This window comes from Schistocerca serialis, chromosome 9 (genome assembly GCF_023864345.2).
Source record: "Schistocerca serialis cubense isolate TAMUIC-IGC-003099 chromosome 9, iqSchSeri2.2, whole genome shotgun sequence".
NCBI lineage: Eukaryota > Metazoa > Arthropoda > Insecta > Orthoptera > Acrididae > Schistocerca > Schistocerca serialis.
In genome coordinates, this window is record NC_064646.1 from 418,791,318 (window position 1) to 418,806,248 (window position 14,931).

General features: G+C 45.7%; 1 protein-coding gene across 1 annotated transcript in view; it reads right to left on the bottom strand.

Moving 5' to 3' along the window:
* Window positions 1-248: 248 nt before the first annotated feature.
* The window catches only part of LOC126419666 (major royal jelly protein 3-like), a 53,981-nt gene continuing 39,298 nt past the window's right edge, over window positions 249-14,931 (bottom strand). The window contains exons 6-7 of the mRNA XM_050086852.1: window positions 10,049-10,289; window positions 249-723 (exon numbers count right to left, since the gene is read on the bottom strand). Coding sequence (XP_049942809.1) covers window positions 505-723; window positions 10,049-10,289 — 460 coding nt within the window. The 3' untranslated portion in view covers window positions 249-504. The remainder of the gene's footprint in view (window positions 724-10,048; window positions 10,290-14,931) is intronic.

The following is a 14,931-nucleotide window of genomic DNA, read 5'->3' on the forward strand; positions in this document are numbered from 1 at the left end:
ATAAATTATATTGCTTATAAAATAAATATACTGAAGAGAGAGTAGAAAAAGGTCGTAGGTGACGAAAGGATTTGGAGTTTACAGCTGTGAGATAGTGATGAAAAAACCGCAACGTTTCGTCGAGTGTTGTATTCATCATCTTCTGGCGAAGACTTCAGTAGTATACGCTGGAAGTGTCTAAATACAAAGATTGTGGGTATCAGTTTAGGAGACCAATAGCAAGAGAAAAGCAGACAAAGATAGGCGATTAATAGCAAATATTTATAATCCACGGATGTGTGATAAAATGCTGAAGTGATGATAGTATCTGATGATGATGAGTATGACATAACAAAACAAAGATAATGGTAACAAACAAGCTCAGTCGTCTCTACTCTGACACTGCAGGCAGATATGGCATCAATGCACATTACACGAAAAAAACCATACAAATTGTTCCGAAAATATCCTGGTCCTCTCGTCCATCGACAGACATTCCAGCTTCCCGCACATTGATCTCGGCGCCTATCCAAAAGGCACGCTGATTAGGCTTAGACGTGCGGCGGGCGTCGGCGGCAGCTGCCATCTGTGGGCCGGGCGGTGAGGCTCGCAGACAGTGCCTCTGATGACGTCAGAGACGCGGCCCGTGAAGACGTGGTAGTTGTACGCCTTGCTGTCGACCTCGCCGTACAGCAGCACCGGCAGCACGTTGTTCACGAACCACAGGTCCCCGCGGGCGTCCACCTGCAACCAGGAGGATACGATGCAATTCTGTCTGTACAAATAGAGCCCTGACCAATGAAGAATAAGAGAACTTCATTTTGATAAGATGTGTTTCTGGTTTTCCTCCTTCTTCAGGTTGCTTAATGTAATAACATACACTCTAAAAAAAATTAAAAAATACCGACACACCAAGAAGAAGTTATGCAAATTAGTCATGAAACTGATATTCACAACAGCAACGGAGGGTGAAACTTTGACAACGCCAGCCAGTCATGCCAGCGAGACGTCAGAAACATCATCAGACGAACGTCGGCCAAGAACCTGAGACAGAAGCCAACAGGCAGTTCGTCAAAAGTTGTAAACCTTGGCCGTCGATGAAATATGTGTGATGCTGCAGTGCAATTTGATCGCACAACTGGCAAGGATAAGAGACAAGGGAAATGTCGTTATCAGGGCATAAAATCTTTGCGAATTTCATTCCGTGTTCTCAGCTGGACAGTAATGGTTCAAATGGCTCTGAGCACTATGGGACTTAACTGCTGAGGTCATCAGTCCCCAAGACTTAGAACTACTTAAACCTAACTAACCTAAGGACATCACACACATCCATGCCCGAGGCAGGATTCGAACCTGCGACCGTAGTAGCAGCGCGGTTCCGGACTGAAGCGCCTAGAACCGCACGGTCACAACGGCCGGCGCTGGACAGTAACTATGCCTCGCAGACAGATGGGTGATCAACATATGTAGGTGTCAGAATCTGAGGGAGGACGTGTAGTTGCGCTCAAAGTAACCAGATGAATAATCGGCGGATCGCTCGATATTTGAATAGGAACGATGCCACTATTCGCCAATTTTGGCAGAAATGGGTCAACCACAGTGTCAAGAAGAAAGCGGTCGACCTAGAGAGACCACAGAAGGTGATGACCGACCAACAGCCAGAAGATGGAGTTGCATTCATTGAATCGTCGGAGAGTCTCTCAGAGACCCAGGTTCACCTTTACCATCGATCCTACGTGCAACTGGTGCTTGATTGACCACAAGGACCATTAATAGGCAGTTCACAGAAAGGGGGCTGACCTCATGGTGACCCTTGCGCCAACTACCATTGACATCCGTACTCTAACAAGACCATTTGCAGTCGTGTAGGCACTTTCGGCCTGAAATCTCATTGACTGCAACTGAAATGTCTTCAGTGATGAGTCCCGTTTCGTACTGAGCCCCGATGACTAGCGAAGACGTGTCCAGAGACGCCCCGGACAGCGGTGGGATACCAACCCGACTGCCGCCCAACATATGGTCCGACAACCAGGAGTGATGGTGTGGGGTGTCATTTCATTTCATAGCAGGACCCCTTTGGTTGTCACCTGCGGCATCCTTATACGTACGTCGACGATATTCTACGCCGCTTTTGTTGCCTTTCATGGCAACCCATCCTGGGCTTACATTTGAGCAAGATAATGCCTGCCCACACAAGGTGAGATTTTCAGCTGCTTGTCTTCGTGCTTGCCAAACCGTAAATTTGCCAGCAAGGACGTCGGATTTCTCTCCAATTGAGACGTTTGGAGCGTTAATCATGGGCGGAGCCTTCTAACCTGCTCGGAATGTTGACGATCTAACGTGCCAATTGGACAGAGGTTGGCACTCCCTCAGGAGGGCATACAACAACTCTATCAACCAAGGCTAAGCCGAACAACTACTTGCATAAGGGCCAGAGACCAGAAGTGGAGCCGGCCGGGGTGGCCGAACGGTTCTAGGCGCTACAGTCTGGAACCGCGCGACCGCTACAGTCGCAGGTTCTAATCCTGCCTCGGGCATGGATGTGTGTGATGTCCTTAGGTTAGTTAGGTTTAATTAGTTCTAAGTACTAGGGGACTGATGACTTCAGAAGTTAAGTCCCATAGCGCTCAGAGCATTTGAACCATTTTAAACCAGAAGTGAACCAACGCATTATTGACTTGCTCCATTTGTGAAGCACTTCTTCTTGAATAAATCATCCAATTTTTTTCTGAAATTGTAATCATTTGTTTCTCTGTACATGAACATAACATTTACCGATTTCCTTCCCATTCGGATGACTCCTTCGTGGTGTGTCGGTTACTGTTAAAAACATGTTCAAATGTGTGTGAATTCCTGAGGGACCAAACTGCTGAGGTCATCAGTCCCTAGACTTACACACTGTTTAAACTAATTTTAACTTATGCTTAGAACAACACTCAGATCCATGCCCGAGGGAGGACTCGAATCTCCGGCGGCAGAGTCGGTTTCTGTCTTAGAATGTTTTCGTAACTGCTTTGGTGACTTAAAGATGAATTAACAATATTTTATGACTGAAATAACTTCTTTAGTCATCATTTACAGAGACTGGTACAGTATGGATGTAGGTGTAGACATTATTTGTGTCATATTCATATGGATTTTAAAACCAATTTTTCTCCTTTTATTATGGTTAAAGTGTGCTTTGTTTAATGCTGCTGTCAACAGTTCTTTCACGATTATTAATCACTTTAAACATGATGCTACACACACACTTATACAAGGTGTTGTTTTTGCCCTTGGGAAGTGGCAGGGCGTAGGCACTCTCCGGCTTGCAAATGCAATGTGTGTTGCCTGCAATCCAGTCCTCTGTTTCGTGTGGAAAGGGGAAGTGTTAGCAAAATTAAGGTTCCTGATTCGCTTCCTAAACATCTGTCTCAGGTCAGAGACGCTCATTCTTCAGATTTTCTTGTTGGAATTCACTCTATCAATTTTCTGGGCTAGGCAATACGGAGAGTGCTCTTGTAGTGTTGCAGTGAATTGCCTATGAAAAATAGGCCTTAAGCACAGTTTCAAGAAAACTACCAAAATGGCTGGCAAAGGCTGGGTTTCTGGTTTAAAAAATCCTAAAATAAGCTTAATAAAACCATCAAGCAAATATCAACAGAGATATGGACTTCAGGACAGCTGAAGTTGACTGCTTTTTTCCCAACTTCAACACCACTTGCGGAAAACATGCTGTGTATGTATTTTGATACACATTAAGACAGTAAAATATGTTACTTTCTGGGAACAGAAATTTTACTCTATTTGCATTGTATACTGCTATCCTGCAATACTGGCGATGTTAGTATTCAATATTTTTCGATTTTTCTTGTACAGGTATAAGTCTAACATTCCTATGTGAAACAGCGTGTCATGGATTTTTTCATAGAAAAGAGAGATTAAAAAAAGAAAAAGCTCTTAAGATGACAGATGTCGGTATTCTTCCGGTCTCCCATACTGGAATCAACAAAGTAACCATATCCACTGAAGCGCCAAAGAAACTGGTATAGACATGCATATTCAAATACAGAGCTAAGTAAACAGGCAGAATACGGTCGGCAACTCCTATATAAGACAAGTGTGTGGTGCAGTTGTTGGACCGGCTACTGCTGCTACAATGCCAGGTTATCAAGATTTAAGTCCGTTTGAACTTGGTGTTATAGTCGGCACACGAGCGATGGCATTTCCGAGATAACGATGAAGTAGGGACTTTCCCGTAGGATCATTTGACGAGTGTACCTTGAATATCAGGAATCTGGAAAAACATCAAATCTCCGACATCGCTGCGGACGGAAAAAGATCCTGCTAGAACGGGACCAACGACGACTGAAGAGAATTGTTCAGCGTGATAGCCAAATTGTGCAGTTTTCAATGCTGAACCATCAACAAGTGTCAACGTGCGAACCAATCAACGAAGCGTCATCGATATGGGCTTTGGGAGCCAAAGGCCCACTCCTGTACCCTTGATGACTGCATGACACAAAGCTTTACGCCTCGCCTGGGCCTGTCAGCACTGACGTTGGACTGTTGATGACTGGAAACATGTTGCCTGGTCGGACGAGTCTCGTTTCAAATTGCATCGCACGGATTGACGTGTGCGGGTATGGAGACATCCTCATCAATCCAAGGACCCTACATGCCAGCAGTGGACTGTTAAAGCTGGTGGAGGCTCCGTAATGATATGGAACAGGTTCAGTTGGAGTGATACGGGACCACTGATACGACTCTGACGGGTGACACGTACGTAAGTATCCTGTCTGAGCACCAGCATACATTCATATTCGTTGTGAATTTTGACGGCTTTTGGAAATTCCAGCAGGACAATGCGGCACCCCACACGTCCAGAATTGCTAAAGGATGGCTCCAGGACCACTCTTCCGAGTTTAAATGCTTCCGCTGGCCACCAGACTCCCCAGACATAAACATTATTGAGTATATCTGGGATGCCTTGCAATGTGCTGTTCAGAAGAGATCTCCATCCCCTCATACCTTTAATGGACAGCCCTGCAGAATTCATGGTTTCAATTTCCTCTAGCACTGCTTCATAAATTAGTCGAGTCCATGCCACGTCGTGCTGCGGCACTTCTGCGTGCTCGCGGGGGCCCTATACGGTATTAGGCAGGTGTACCAGTTCTTTGGCTCTTCAGTGTATATGTTCTGTGATACCGAGGTCCACATAATTTAATGGTAGTCTTTCAGTGTTTAAAAAAATAATCAGAAGGCCGTCATTTTGTGTAAACTAGTTTACCTATGATATGTTATATGTGCAGAACATAAAAGTAGTTTGATACAGTACGGGACATTAGAATATGTAGAGAGACTGCTATGAAAACTTTTAGCCGAGTGTTTCTACTTGACCATTACGAAAATCGGACGAAAATTTCAACTTGTTTCTGTGACGGTCTTGCATACTCACGGTTCCCACTTATCTTCAGAAAAAAGAAACAGCCGTAAGTCTTTGTTAGTCAGAGAATTTCGAAAGGCTTTTCGAGCCGCCTAATGCCTTGTTCTATCAAGGCATCGCTCCTTCACAGCGTAAGAGCTGTTTCTCAGGTGTACCTCTTTAAAATGGAAGGCCAGCGACGAAATGCGCGTATCATGAAGGCATGAGACAAGGATGTAGTGGTTTGCCCCTGTTGTTCTGTCCCCGCATCGAAGAAGCGAAGACACACAAATCAAGGAGAAGTGGGTTTAAAATGGAAGGAGATTAGCGAGAAACTTAACATCGACATTGGGGACCACATAGTTGATGGCGTGAAGGAATTCTACTACCTTTGTAAGGAATATTACAAGTGATGAAAGACGCAAGGAGGGCATAAAAAGCAGACTAGCATAGGAAAATGAGGGCATTCATTCGTAAGAGATGTCCACTAGGATCAAACGTTGGCCTTAATTTGAGAAAGAAATTTCGAGGAATCCATTGTTTACAAAAATTCAGGAAAGGAAGAGGATCGAAGTGTTTGAGATGTAATGCAACAGAAGGAAGTTGAAAATTAAGTGTACTGATAAGGTAGGAAATGAAGAGTTTTTCTGCAAAATCGGCGTAGAGAGGAACATGTGGAATGCTTCGACAAGAAGAATAGACAGTACAATACGACATAAGACGTCAAGGAACAACGTTTATGGTACTAGAGGGAGCTATAGAGGAAAAACGGTATGTGAAGGCACAGACTGGAATATATCCAACAAATAATTGAGGATGTAGGGTGCTAGTACTGAGGCGAAGAGATTGGTACAGGAGAGGAACTCTCGTTTGGAAGTGGACCGCATCAAACCAGTCAGAGGGCTGGTGACAAAAACAGGAAGACAGAAATTTCTGTGCAGCAATACAGTGGTTAAGTGACTTCAAGACAGCTACTACAAAAAAGGCACATCGTCTGGCAATGAACTCAACCTTATCGCCGTTGCTATCAGAAATTTTCGTGGGGAAGTAGGAGGCTGATTTTCTTAAAAGTGAACCAGTGGCAAAACATGTTGTGTATAGGTAAAGATATTCCGATGATATTCTTTTAATGGAGAAGTGTTCCATCAGACAACTCCAGAAGTTCCTGGAAAATATGAACCAGTAGCATACTAACATCTCGGGTTCGATTCCCGGCGGGGTCAGGTATTTTCTCTGCCTCGTGATGACTGGGTGTTGTGTGCTGTCCTTAGGTTAGTTAGGTTTAAGTAGTTCTAAGTTCTAGGGGACTGATGACCATAGATGTTAAGTCCCATAGTGCTCAGAGCCATTTGGACCATACTAACATAAAGTCAGGAGATTCCACCACTAATTCTCTATATATCAACTAACAGACAGAAAATAGCAACTATAAGTTTAAAGTCTACCGGAAATACTCCTTCACTGACACATTCATCCAAACTTCCTCTCAACATCCAACAGCCTACAAACATGCAGCATTCTATCATAGGGATCACCGTCTCTTTGCTGTCCACTTATCCTCAGAAGACTATGACGAGAAACGTAATATAACAAATCATTTGCTAGAAGTAATGAATCTGAATCCAAAATTATTGAGAACATTGTGAATAAAAAACTGAAGAAGCAAGCCAGATACCTACCGTACCCAGTGAACAACGTACAAGGATCGAAAAGGAAGTGGTGCCGTTTATCCTCTACAGATGAAACGTCTAGAAGGCCAAGCAACATTTTCAAGGCAAAGGGTTTCTCTCTGTTTCCATATGTCCGACAGCCATTAGGTACATCTTGCTTCAGTTCAAAAGATAAACATCCAGTCATAATGAAAAGAGGGATTTACAAGTTCATCTGCAAGTGGTATCAGTCCTGATATACTGGAGAGACTTGGATGTCGATGTGTACTAGGCTCAAAGAACACCACAGAAGCTGGAGATTAAAGAAATCAGATTCAGCCATTGCCGAACAGTGCTTAAACCAAAACCACAAAAACATAATAGATGTAGAAGTCCTACACGCGGAGGGAAATGTCGCAAGGCTCACTCAATTCGAAATCTTAGAAATTAAAAAAAAAAAAAAATTATCTTTTCCCGCAATTGCTATTGAACGAGCAGACTTTATTCAGTTTTTCATCCCTTTTAGAAAATGTTACATCTACATAGGAGCAAAACGTGGATGTCTTCATTCACGAGTAGTTAACGACACAAATGGCCTTATCCCACTGTATGTTGTCCATAGTTATTATAAATGATTTCCTAATGGATGTGGTAGAAAAGAAATGTTACTGTGTCAAGACTTTCAACAGAGATAACATTTATAATTTAAGTCAGGAATCCATGAAAGTATGATAAGGGAAGATGGTACTAAGGACTTAAGCTGTAAGTTGCTTTGAAGTCGGGGACGCCATGCTATATGCCCCAAAAAATTAGCAGACCGCTGTTTATGATTGCTTTTTGTTCTTAACTTCTGTCGTGTGCACAGAACAGTTGCTTCAAATAGAAAGTCTTGCAGTGCTTTAGCGAATAACACACCGTCGACAAGGCATTTTAAGACATTGTTAAAAGCATATTTGATCGAATAATACGATGCATTTCGCCTTAACGTAACTTTCTCCTTTTTATACGTTTGGAATGACCAAGAAGAGAAGTGAACGATATGAAAAGGCTTCCCTTAATACGGGCAGGCGAAACTGATGTTTGGTTTATTTTACCCTCCCGAAAATGATGAGAACATATTTTGCTATGTTTGGACGGTTTCCAGTGTTTCCTTCTCACAGCGTTCACCGAGAGAGCTTTTCGAGTAGACTGATAGGAAGTCAAATGACAAAACTAAAACTTCTACAGTAAAAGTGAACAGTGCAATCAAATCTCATGGAACGGCATGTAAAAGAAAATCTCTCTTCAATGAGCCCACTTACGACTGAAATTGATTCCTTTACAAAATTAGAGTGTAATCAGGATGATTAGTATAACCGTAAATGACGCAAGCTGGCGTTTCTGATAAAAATATTTCAACAGAAGCTAAAGTTTAGGGCAGCTAACATGGCGGGCGTCGGCTTCAAGTTTGTGACATCATAACGGCTCTCTTTAATCTAACAGAGGCCAATAATCAATAGCCGGCCGCTGTGGCCGAGTGGATCTAGGCGCTTCAGTCTGGAACCGCGCTGCTGCTACGGTCGCAGGCTCGAATCCCACCTTGGGCTTGGGGTTGGGTTGTTTGGGGGGGGAGACCAAACAGCGGGGTCATCGGTCTCATCGGATTAGGGAAGGAAGTCGGCCGTATCCTTTCAAAGGAACCGTCCCGCCATTTGCCTGGAGCGATTTAGGGAGAGCACGGAAAAGCTAAATCAGGATTTATTGGCAGGCACTTACAAAATGTAACAGACCTACTAAGGATATTGCCTACACTACGCTTGTTCGTCCTCTTTTAGAATACTGCTGCGCGGTGTGGAATCCTTACCAGATAGGACTGACGGAGTACATCGAAAAAGTTCAAAGAAAGGCGGCACGTTCTGTATTATCGTGAAATTTGGAGGAGAATGTCACAGAAATTATACAGGATTTGGGCTGGACATCATTGAAAGAAAGGCGGTTTTCGTTGCGACGGAATCTTCTCACGAAATTCCAATCAGCAACTTTCTCCCCCGAATGCGAAAATATTTTGTTGACACCGACCTAAATAGAGAGGAACGATCACCGCGATAAAATAAGGGAAAGCAGAGCTCGTACGGAAAGATATAGGTGTTCATTCTTTCCGCGCGCTATACGAGATTGGAATGAAAGAGAATTGTGAAGGTGGTTCGATGAACCCTCTGCCAGGCACTTAAGTGTGTTTCCCAGAGTATCCATGTAGATGTAGATGAACCGTCGTCCTCCAGAATGCGAGTCTAGTGTGCTATCCACTGCGCCACCTCGCTCGGTACCTTGGGCTTGGATGTGTGTGATGTCCTTAAGTTAGTTTGGTTTAACTAGTTGTAAGTCTAGGGGACTGATGACCGCAGATGTTAAGTCCCGTAGTGCTTAGAGCCATTTGAACCAAGAATCAATAAATTAAGAAAGTTTACACTTTTATCCTTGTTTGGTTGCCATCTTTGGGATCAGTTGTGTAGTAGGAAACGAACTTATAACTCGAAATCTAATTCGTGCAATAATAATAAAGCTCCTGAAATAAGTCTAAATGTTTCATAGTAATAAAATTATAAACAGCCGACCAGTTGCAATGGATAAAGAAATTCTTTACCTACGTTTCGACAAATATAAATTTGTCTTCTTCAGAAGGTAGCAATTTTACATTAGTAAGGACTAATGTACCATCGCCGTTTTTACAATTGTCGGGATAGCTCCATGTGTCAAAAATAAAATACAGCCCTAGAATTAGGGTTTGTCACGTAAATATAAAATAGTTCATGGATCTTGCAGAGCTCACAACCGAGCTCATATTTGTTTAAAATATTAAAATATCTAAATACTTCGTTTAATTATTAGAATTTTACCTCACATGTATTGTATTTTTCCAAGTAACTAGCATTTTTGCGGTTATTAATTTTTATTGAAAATCATGTATGTGAAGCAACTCTGTGAAGACGTTGTTACACAATTGCGGCAAGCAGGAGCGCAGGTGCCGGTTAGTTACCTTGATGTCGCTGGGGTAGACGAAGGAGCGACCGTCGTCAGGGGCGACGACGCCTATGGTGGCAGGGGACATGGGGAGGCCGGTGCGCGAGTTCCAGCAGGTGACGCGGTGGTTGTTCACCTCCATCTGGAAGAGCACGCCCGTCTCCTCGTCCAGGAAGCTGCCAGTCGACTGGCCGCTGGGCCCGCGCGATCCCACTGCCCGGAAGGAGCGGAACCAGGGCGTCGTGCCAGCCGCGGTCCTGCAAACGCCGGCCATTCTGAAGTACTCTCATGGCTGCGACATCCGTACCAGGTCGGGTTGACAGAGGAGATAGAGAAGATCCAAAGAAGAGCGGCGCGTTTCGTCACAGGGTTATTGGTAAGCGTGACAGCGTTACGGAGATGTTTAGCAAACTCAAGTGGCAGATTCTTCAAGACAGGCGCTCTGCATCGCAGTGTAGCTTGCTGTCCAGGTTTCGACAGGGTGTGTTTCTGGATGAGGTATCGAATATATTGCTTCCCCCTACTTATACTTCCGAGAAGATCACGAATGTAAAATTAGAGAGATTCGAGCGCGCACGGAGGCTTTCCGGCAGTCGTTCTTCCCGCAAACCATACGCGTGTGGAACAGCAAAGGGAGGTAATGACAGTGACACGTAAAGTGCCCTCCGCCACACACCGTTGGGTGGCTTGCGGAGTATAAATGTGGATGTAGATGTAGTTTCGGTGCATAACCATCTGACACAAAGCTTACAGGACAATTGGGATAGCCACCAGCATACCACTGTTTAACACCCAGCCACCGATGATGGTGGCGAAGTTCAGAGATTTTCATATACATCTGTACTCCGCAAGCTATTTTATGGTACGTCGCAGAGGGCACATTGTCTACCACTGTCGCTTCCCCCTTTGCTGTTCCAGTCGCGGGTGGTACGCGGGAAGAAAGATTGTTGTTAAGACTCTACTTTTACCTTCATGGTCTCTTCGCGAGATATATGGAGAAGGAACAACTACGTTGAGTGATTCTTCCAGGAATGTGCACTCTCGGAACTTTAACAGTAAACCACACCACGCTGCAGAACACCTCTCTGGTAGCACCTGCCATTACAGTTGGCTGAGCAGTTTCGTGACGCTTTCGTGCTTACTGAATGAACCTATGACAAAACGCGCTGCTCTTCTTTGAGTCTTCTTTATTTCCTCTATCAGTTTGTACACATGAAAAAAAGTTTTGCATCACCCCGGTTCTAGGCGCTACAGCCTCGGGCATGGATATGTGTGATGTCCTTAGGTTAGTTAGGTTTAAATGGTTCTAAGTTCTAGGGGACTGATGACCTCAGAAGTTAAGTCCCATAGTGCTCAGAGCCATTTGAACCACTTTTTTTTCACCCCAGTTCCAAGAACTCCTGAAGATAGACGTTGACATTGAATATTGTATCACAGACACAGAGCCTTTGGCTATTCAGAGATGTCACTAAACCCACCCAAAGACTTAAACAACCATGGATGAGGAGCGCCTATTAGACGGAGGGGGTCCGACAGCCGATCAATTCCAGTCATTCCACCAGGAAGGAGGTACACAGCTCGTGTCGTCTGTAGTTCAACCATGCCTAGACGGTCAATACCGTAGTTCGATCGCGCCCCCATTGTTACTTTGTGCCAGGCGTCTCTGAGTAAACCAAAGCGAAGCCTGCCGGGTTGGCCGTGCGGTCTAACGCACGGCTTTCCGGGCGGGAAGGAGCGCCTGGTCCCCGGCACGAATCCACAAGGCGGATTTGTGTCGAGGTCCGGTGACCCGGCCAGTCTGTGGATGGTTTTTAGGCGGTTTTCCATCTGCCTCGGAGAATGCGGGCTGGTTTCCCTTATTCCGCCTCAGTTACACTATGTCGGCGATTGCTGCGCAAACAAGTTCTCCACGTACGCGTACACCGCCATTACTCTACCACGCAAACATAGGGGTTACACTCGTCTGGTGTGAGGCGTTCCCTGGGGGGTCCACCGGGGACCGAACCGCACAATAACGCTGGATTCGGTGTGGGGCGGCGGAGGGGTGAAGTGGACGGCGGTAGTCGTCGTGGGGTTGTGGTGCGGCAGCGGCGGGGACGGAGCCTCTTCGTCGTTTCTAGGTCCCCGGTTAACATACAATACAATATGATAGATACCAAAGCGATGTTGTTCGGACGTGGAGGAGATACAGAGAGACAGGAACTGTCGATGACATGCCTCGCTCAGGCCGTCCAAGGGCTACTACTGCAGTGGATGACTGCTACCTACGGATTATGGCTCGGCGGAACCCTGACAGCAACGCCATCGTGTTTAATAATTCTATTCGGGCAGTTGCAGGACATCGTGTTACGACTCAAAATGTGCGCAATTTTTTGCATGATACGCAGCTTCACTTCCGACATCCATGGCGAGGCCCATCTTTGTAACTACGACACCATGCAGCGCTTTACAGATGGGCCCAACAACATGCCTAATGGACCACTCAGAATTGGCATCACGTTCTCCACACCGATGAGTGTCGCATATGTCTTCAACCAGACAATAGTTGGAGACGTGATTGGAGGCAACCAGGTCAGGCTGAACGCCTTATACACACTGTTCAGCGAGTGCAAGGTTTCCTGCTGTTTTGGGGTGGCATTATATGGGGCCGACGTACGCCGCTGGTGCTCATGGAAGGCATCGTAAAGGCTGTACGATACGTGAATGCCGTCTTCCAACCGATAGTGCAACCACATCGGCAGCATATTGGCAAGGCATTCGTCTTCATGGACGAAAATTCGCGACCCCATCGTCCACATCTCGTGAATGACTTCCTTCGGGATAACGACATTGCTCGACTAGAGAGGCCAGAATGTTCTCCAGACATGACCCTATCGAACATGCCTCGGATAGAATGAAAATGGCTCTTTATGGACGACGCTTACCACACCAACTCAATCGCCGTTGAGCAGTGGGACAATGTGGACCAGTACCTTGATGAACTTGTGGATAGTATGCCACGGCGAATGCAGGCATGCATTGATACAAGAGGATGTACTACTGAGTATCAGAGGTACCGGAGTGTACAGCAATCTGGACCACCACCTCTTAAGGTCTCGCTATATGGTGGCACTACATGCAATGTGTGGTTCTCATGAGCAATAAAAATGGCGGAAATGGTGTTTATGTTGATCTCGATTCCAATTTTCTGTACAGGTTCCGTAACTCTTGGAACCGAGGTGACGCAAAACTTTTTTGTTGTGTGTAGTATGGATCTCGGAACGACGAGCAACAGTCAACAATTATTTGAGCGAAGGTTTAGTAAGCTCTCTCCTTCGTAGCGGCAACCCCTGCCCCAAGCGTCGATATACTACAGGTCTCTCTTGAACCGTATCGTTCGCCGCAGTTTCTGTTTTTCCCTTGGTTTACTCGTGTTTGGACTTTCTGCGCTTTCCTAGAGGGCAACCCCTGCCCCAAGCGTCGATCCTCTGCAGGTCTCCCTTGGACCCTGTCGTTTGCCACTGTTCCTGATTTTCCCATGGTTTACTCGTGTTTGGAGTTTCCGCACTTTCCTAGAGGGCAACCCCTGCCAGAAGCGTCGATCCTCTGCAGGTCTTCCTTGAACCGTGTCGTTTTCCATTGTTCCTGTTTTTCCCTTGGTTTACTCATGTTTGGAGTTTCCGCGTTTTCCTAGAGGGCAACCCCTGCCGCAAGTGTTGATCCTCTGCACGTCTCCCTTGAACTGTGCCGTTTGGCACTGTTCCTGTTTTTCCCTTGGTTTACTTGTGTTTGGAGTTTCTGCACTTTCCTAGAGGGCAACCCCTGCCCCAAGCGTCGATCCTCTGCAGCTCTCCCTTGAACCATGTCGTTTGCCACTGTTCCTGTTTCTCCCTTGGTTTACTCGTGTTTGGAGTTTCCGCGCTTTGCTAGAGGGCAACACCTGCCTGAAGCGTCGATCCTCTGCAGGCCTCCCTTGAACCGCGTCGTTTGCCACTGTTCCTGTTTCTCCCTTGGTTTACTTGTGTTTGGAGTTCCCGCACTTTCCTAGAGGGCAACCCCTGCCCGAAGCGTCGATTCTTTGCAGGTCTCCCTTGAACCGTGTGGTTTGCCACTGTTCCTGTTTTCCCCATGGTTTACTCATGTTTGGAGTTTCCGCGCTTTCCTAGAGGGCAACCCCTGCCCCAAGCGTCGATCCTCTGCAGCTCTACCTTGAACCGTGTCGTTTGCCACTGTTCCTGTTTTTCCCTTGGCTTACTCGTGTTTGGAGCTTCTGCGCTTTGCTAGAGGGCGTTGCGGAGACTACACGAGCGCGCTGCTAGCGCGGCCGCTGGGAGGAGGCGCAGTGTGCCGTGCTGAGGGCGGACGAGGCAGTTGAGACGAGTGTTTCGCCCTGGACGACCTTTCTGCAGCGCGTTTTTTTTCTTTTTTTCGTTCATGGGCTGGGGAAGCTATGAAGTCCGCCTGCGGCAGCCAATAACGTTCAGAAGGTGGTGTCGTCACTGAAAGTAAGATTTTTCATCTAGTTAGTGCAACGGTCGTCGTCTGGCGGGGCCTATCTCCCGGTGTTGTGGGAGCTATTAATAACTGTGTGGCAACGTTTCTCTGCTTTGAGTTTGTGATTGTAAATTGCCTTACGTGTGTGTTACTGCCCCCTTGCATGATCGTACATTTGAACATAATGCTGAATTAAAGGCGCGCATTGTAAAGAAACAAAAAAAAAAGAAAATTTTTTTTTGGCTGTGGACCTTCTGCAAGCCGCTGTTTTCCCATCGACGGCGTAGCTCACTGTTTGGATAAGCACCTTGTAAAATGTTAAATAACCTTTTACTGTTGATTGTTTGGGTTCATAATATTTTGTACACTTTTATAGGGTAATGTTTATATCGTCAAAACATTTATAATTCTTTTATTGTTGTTGCC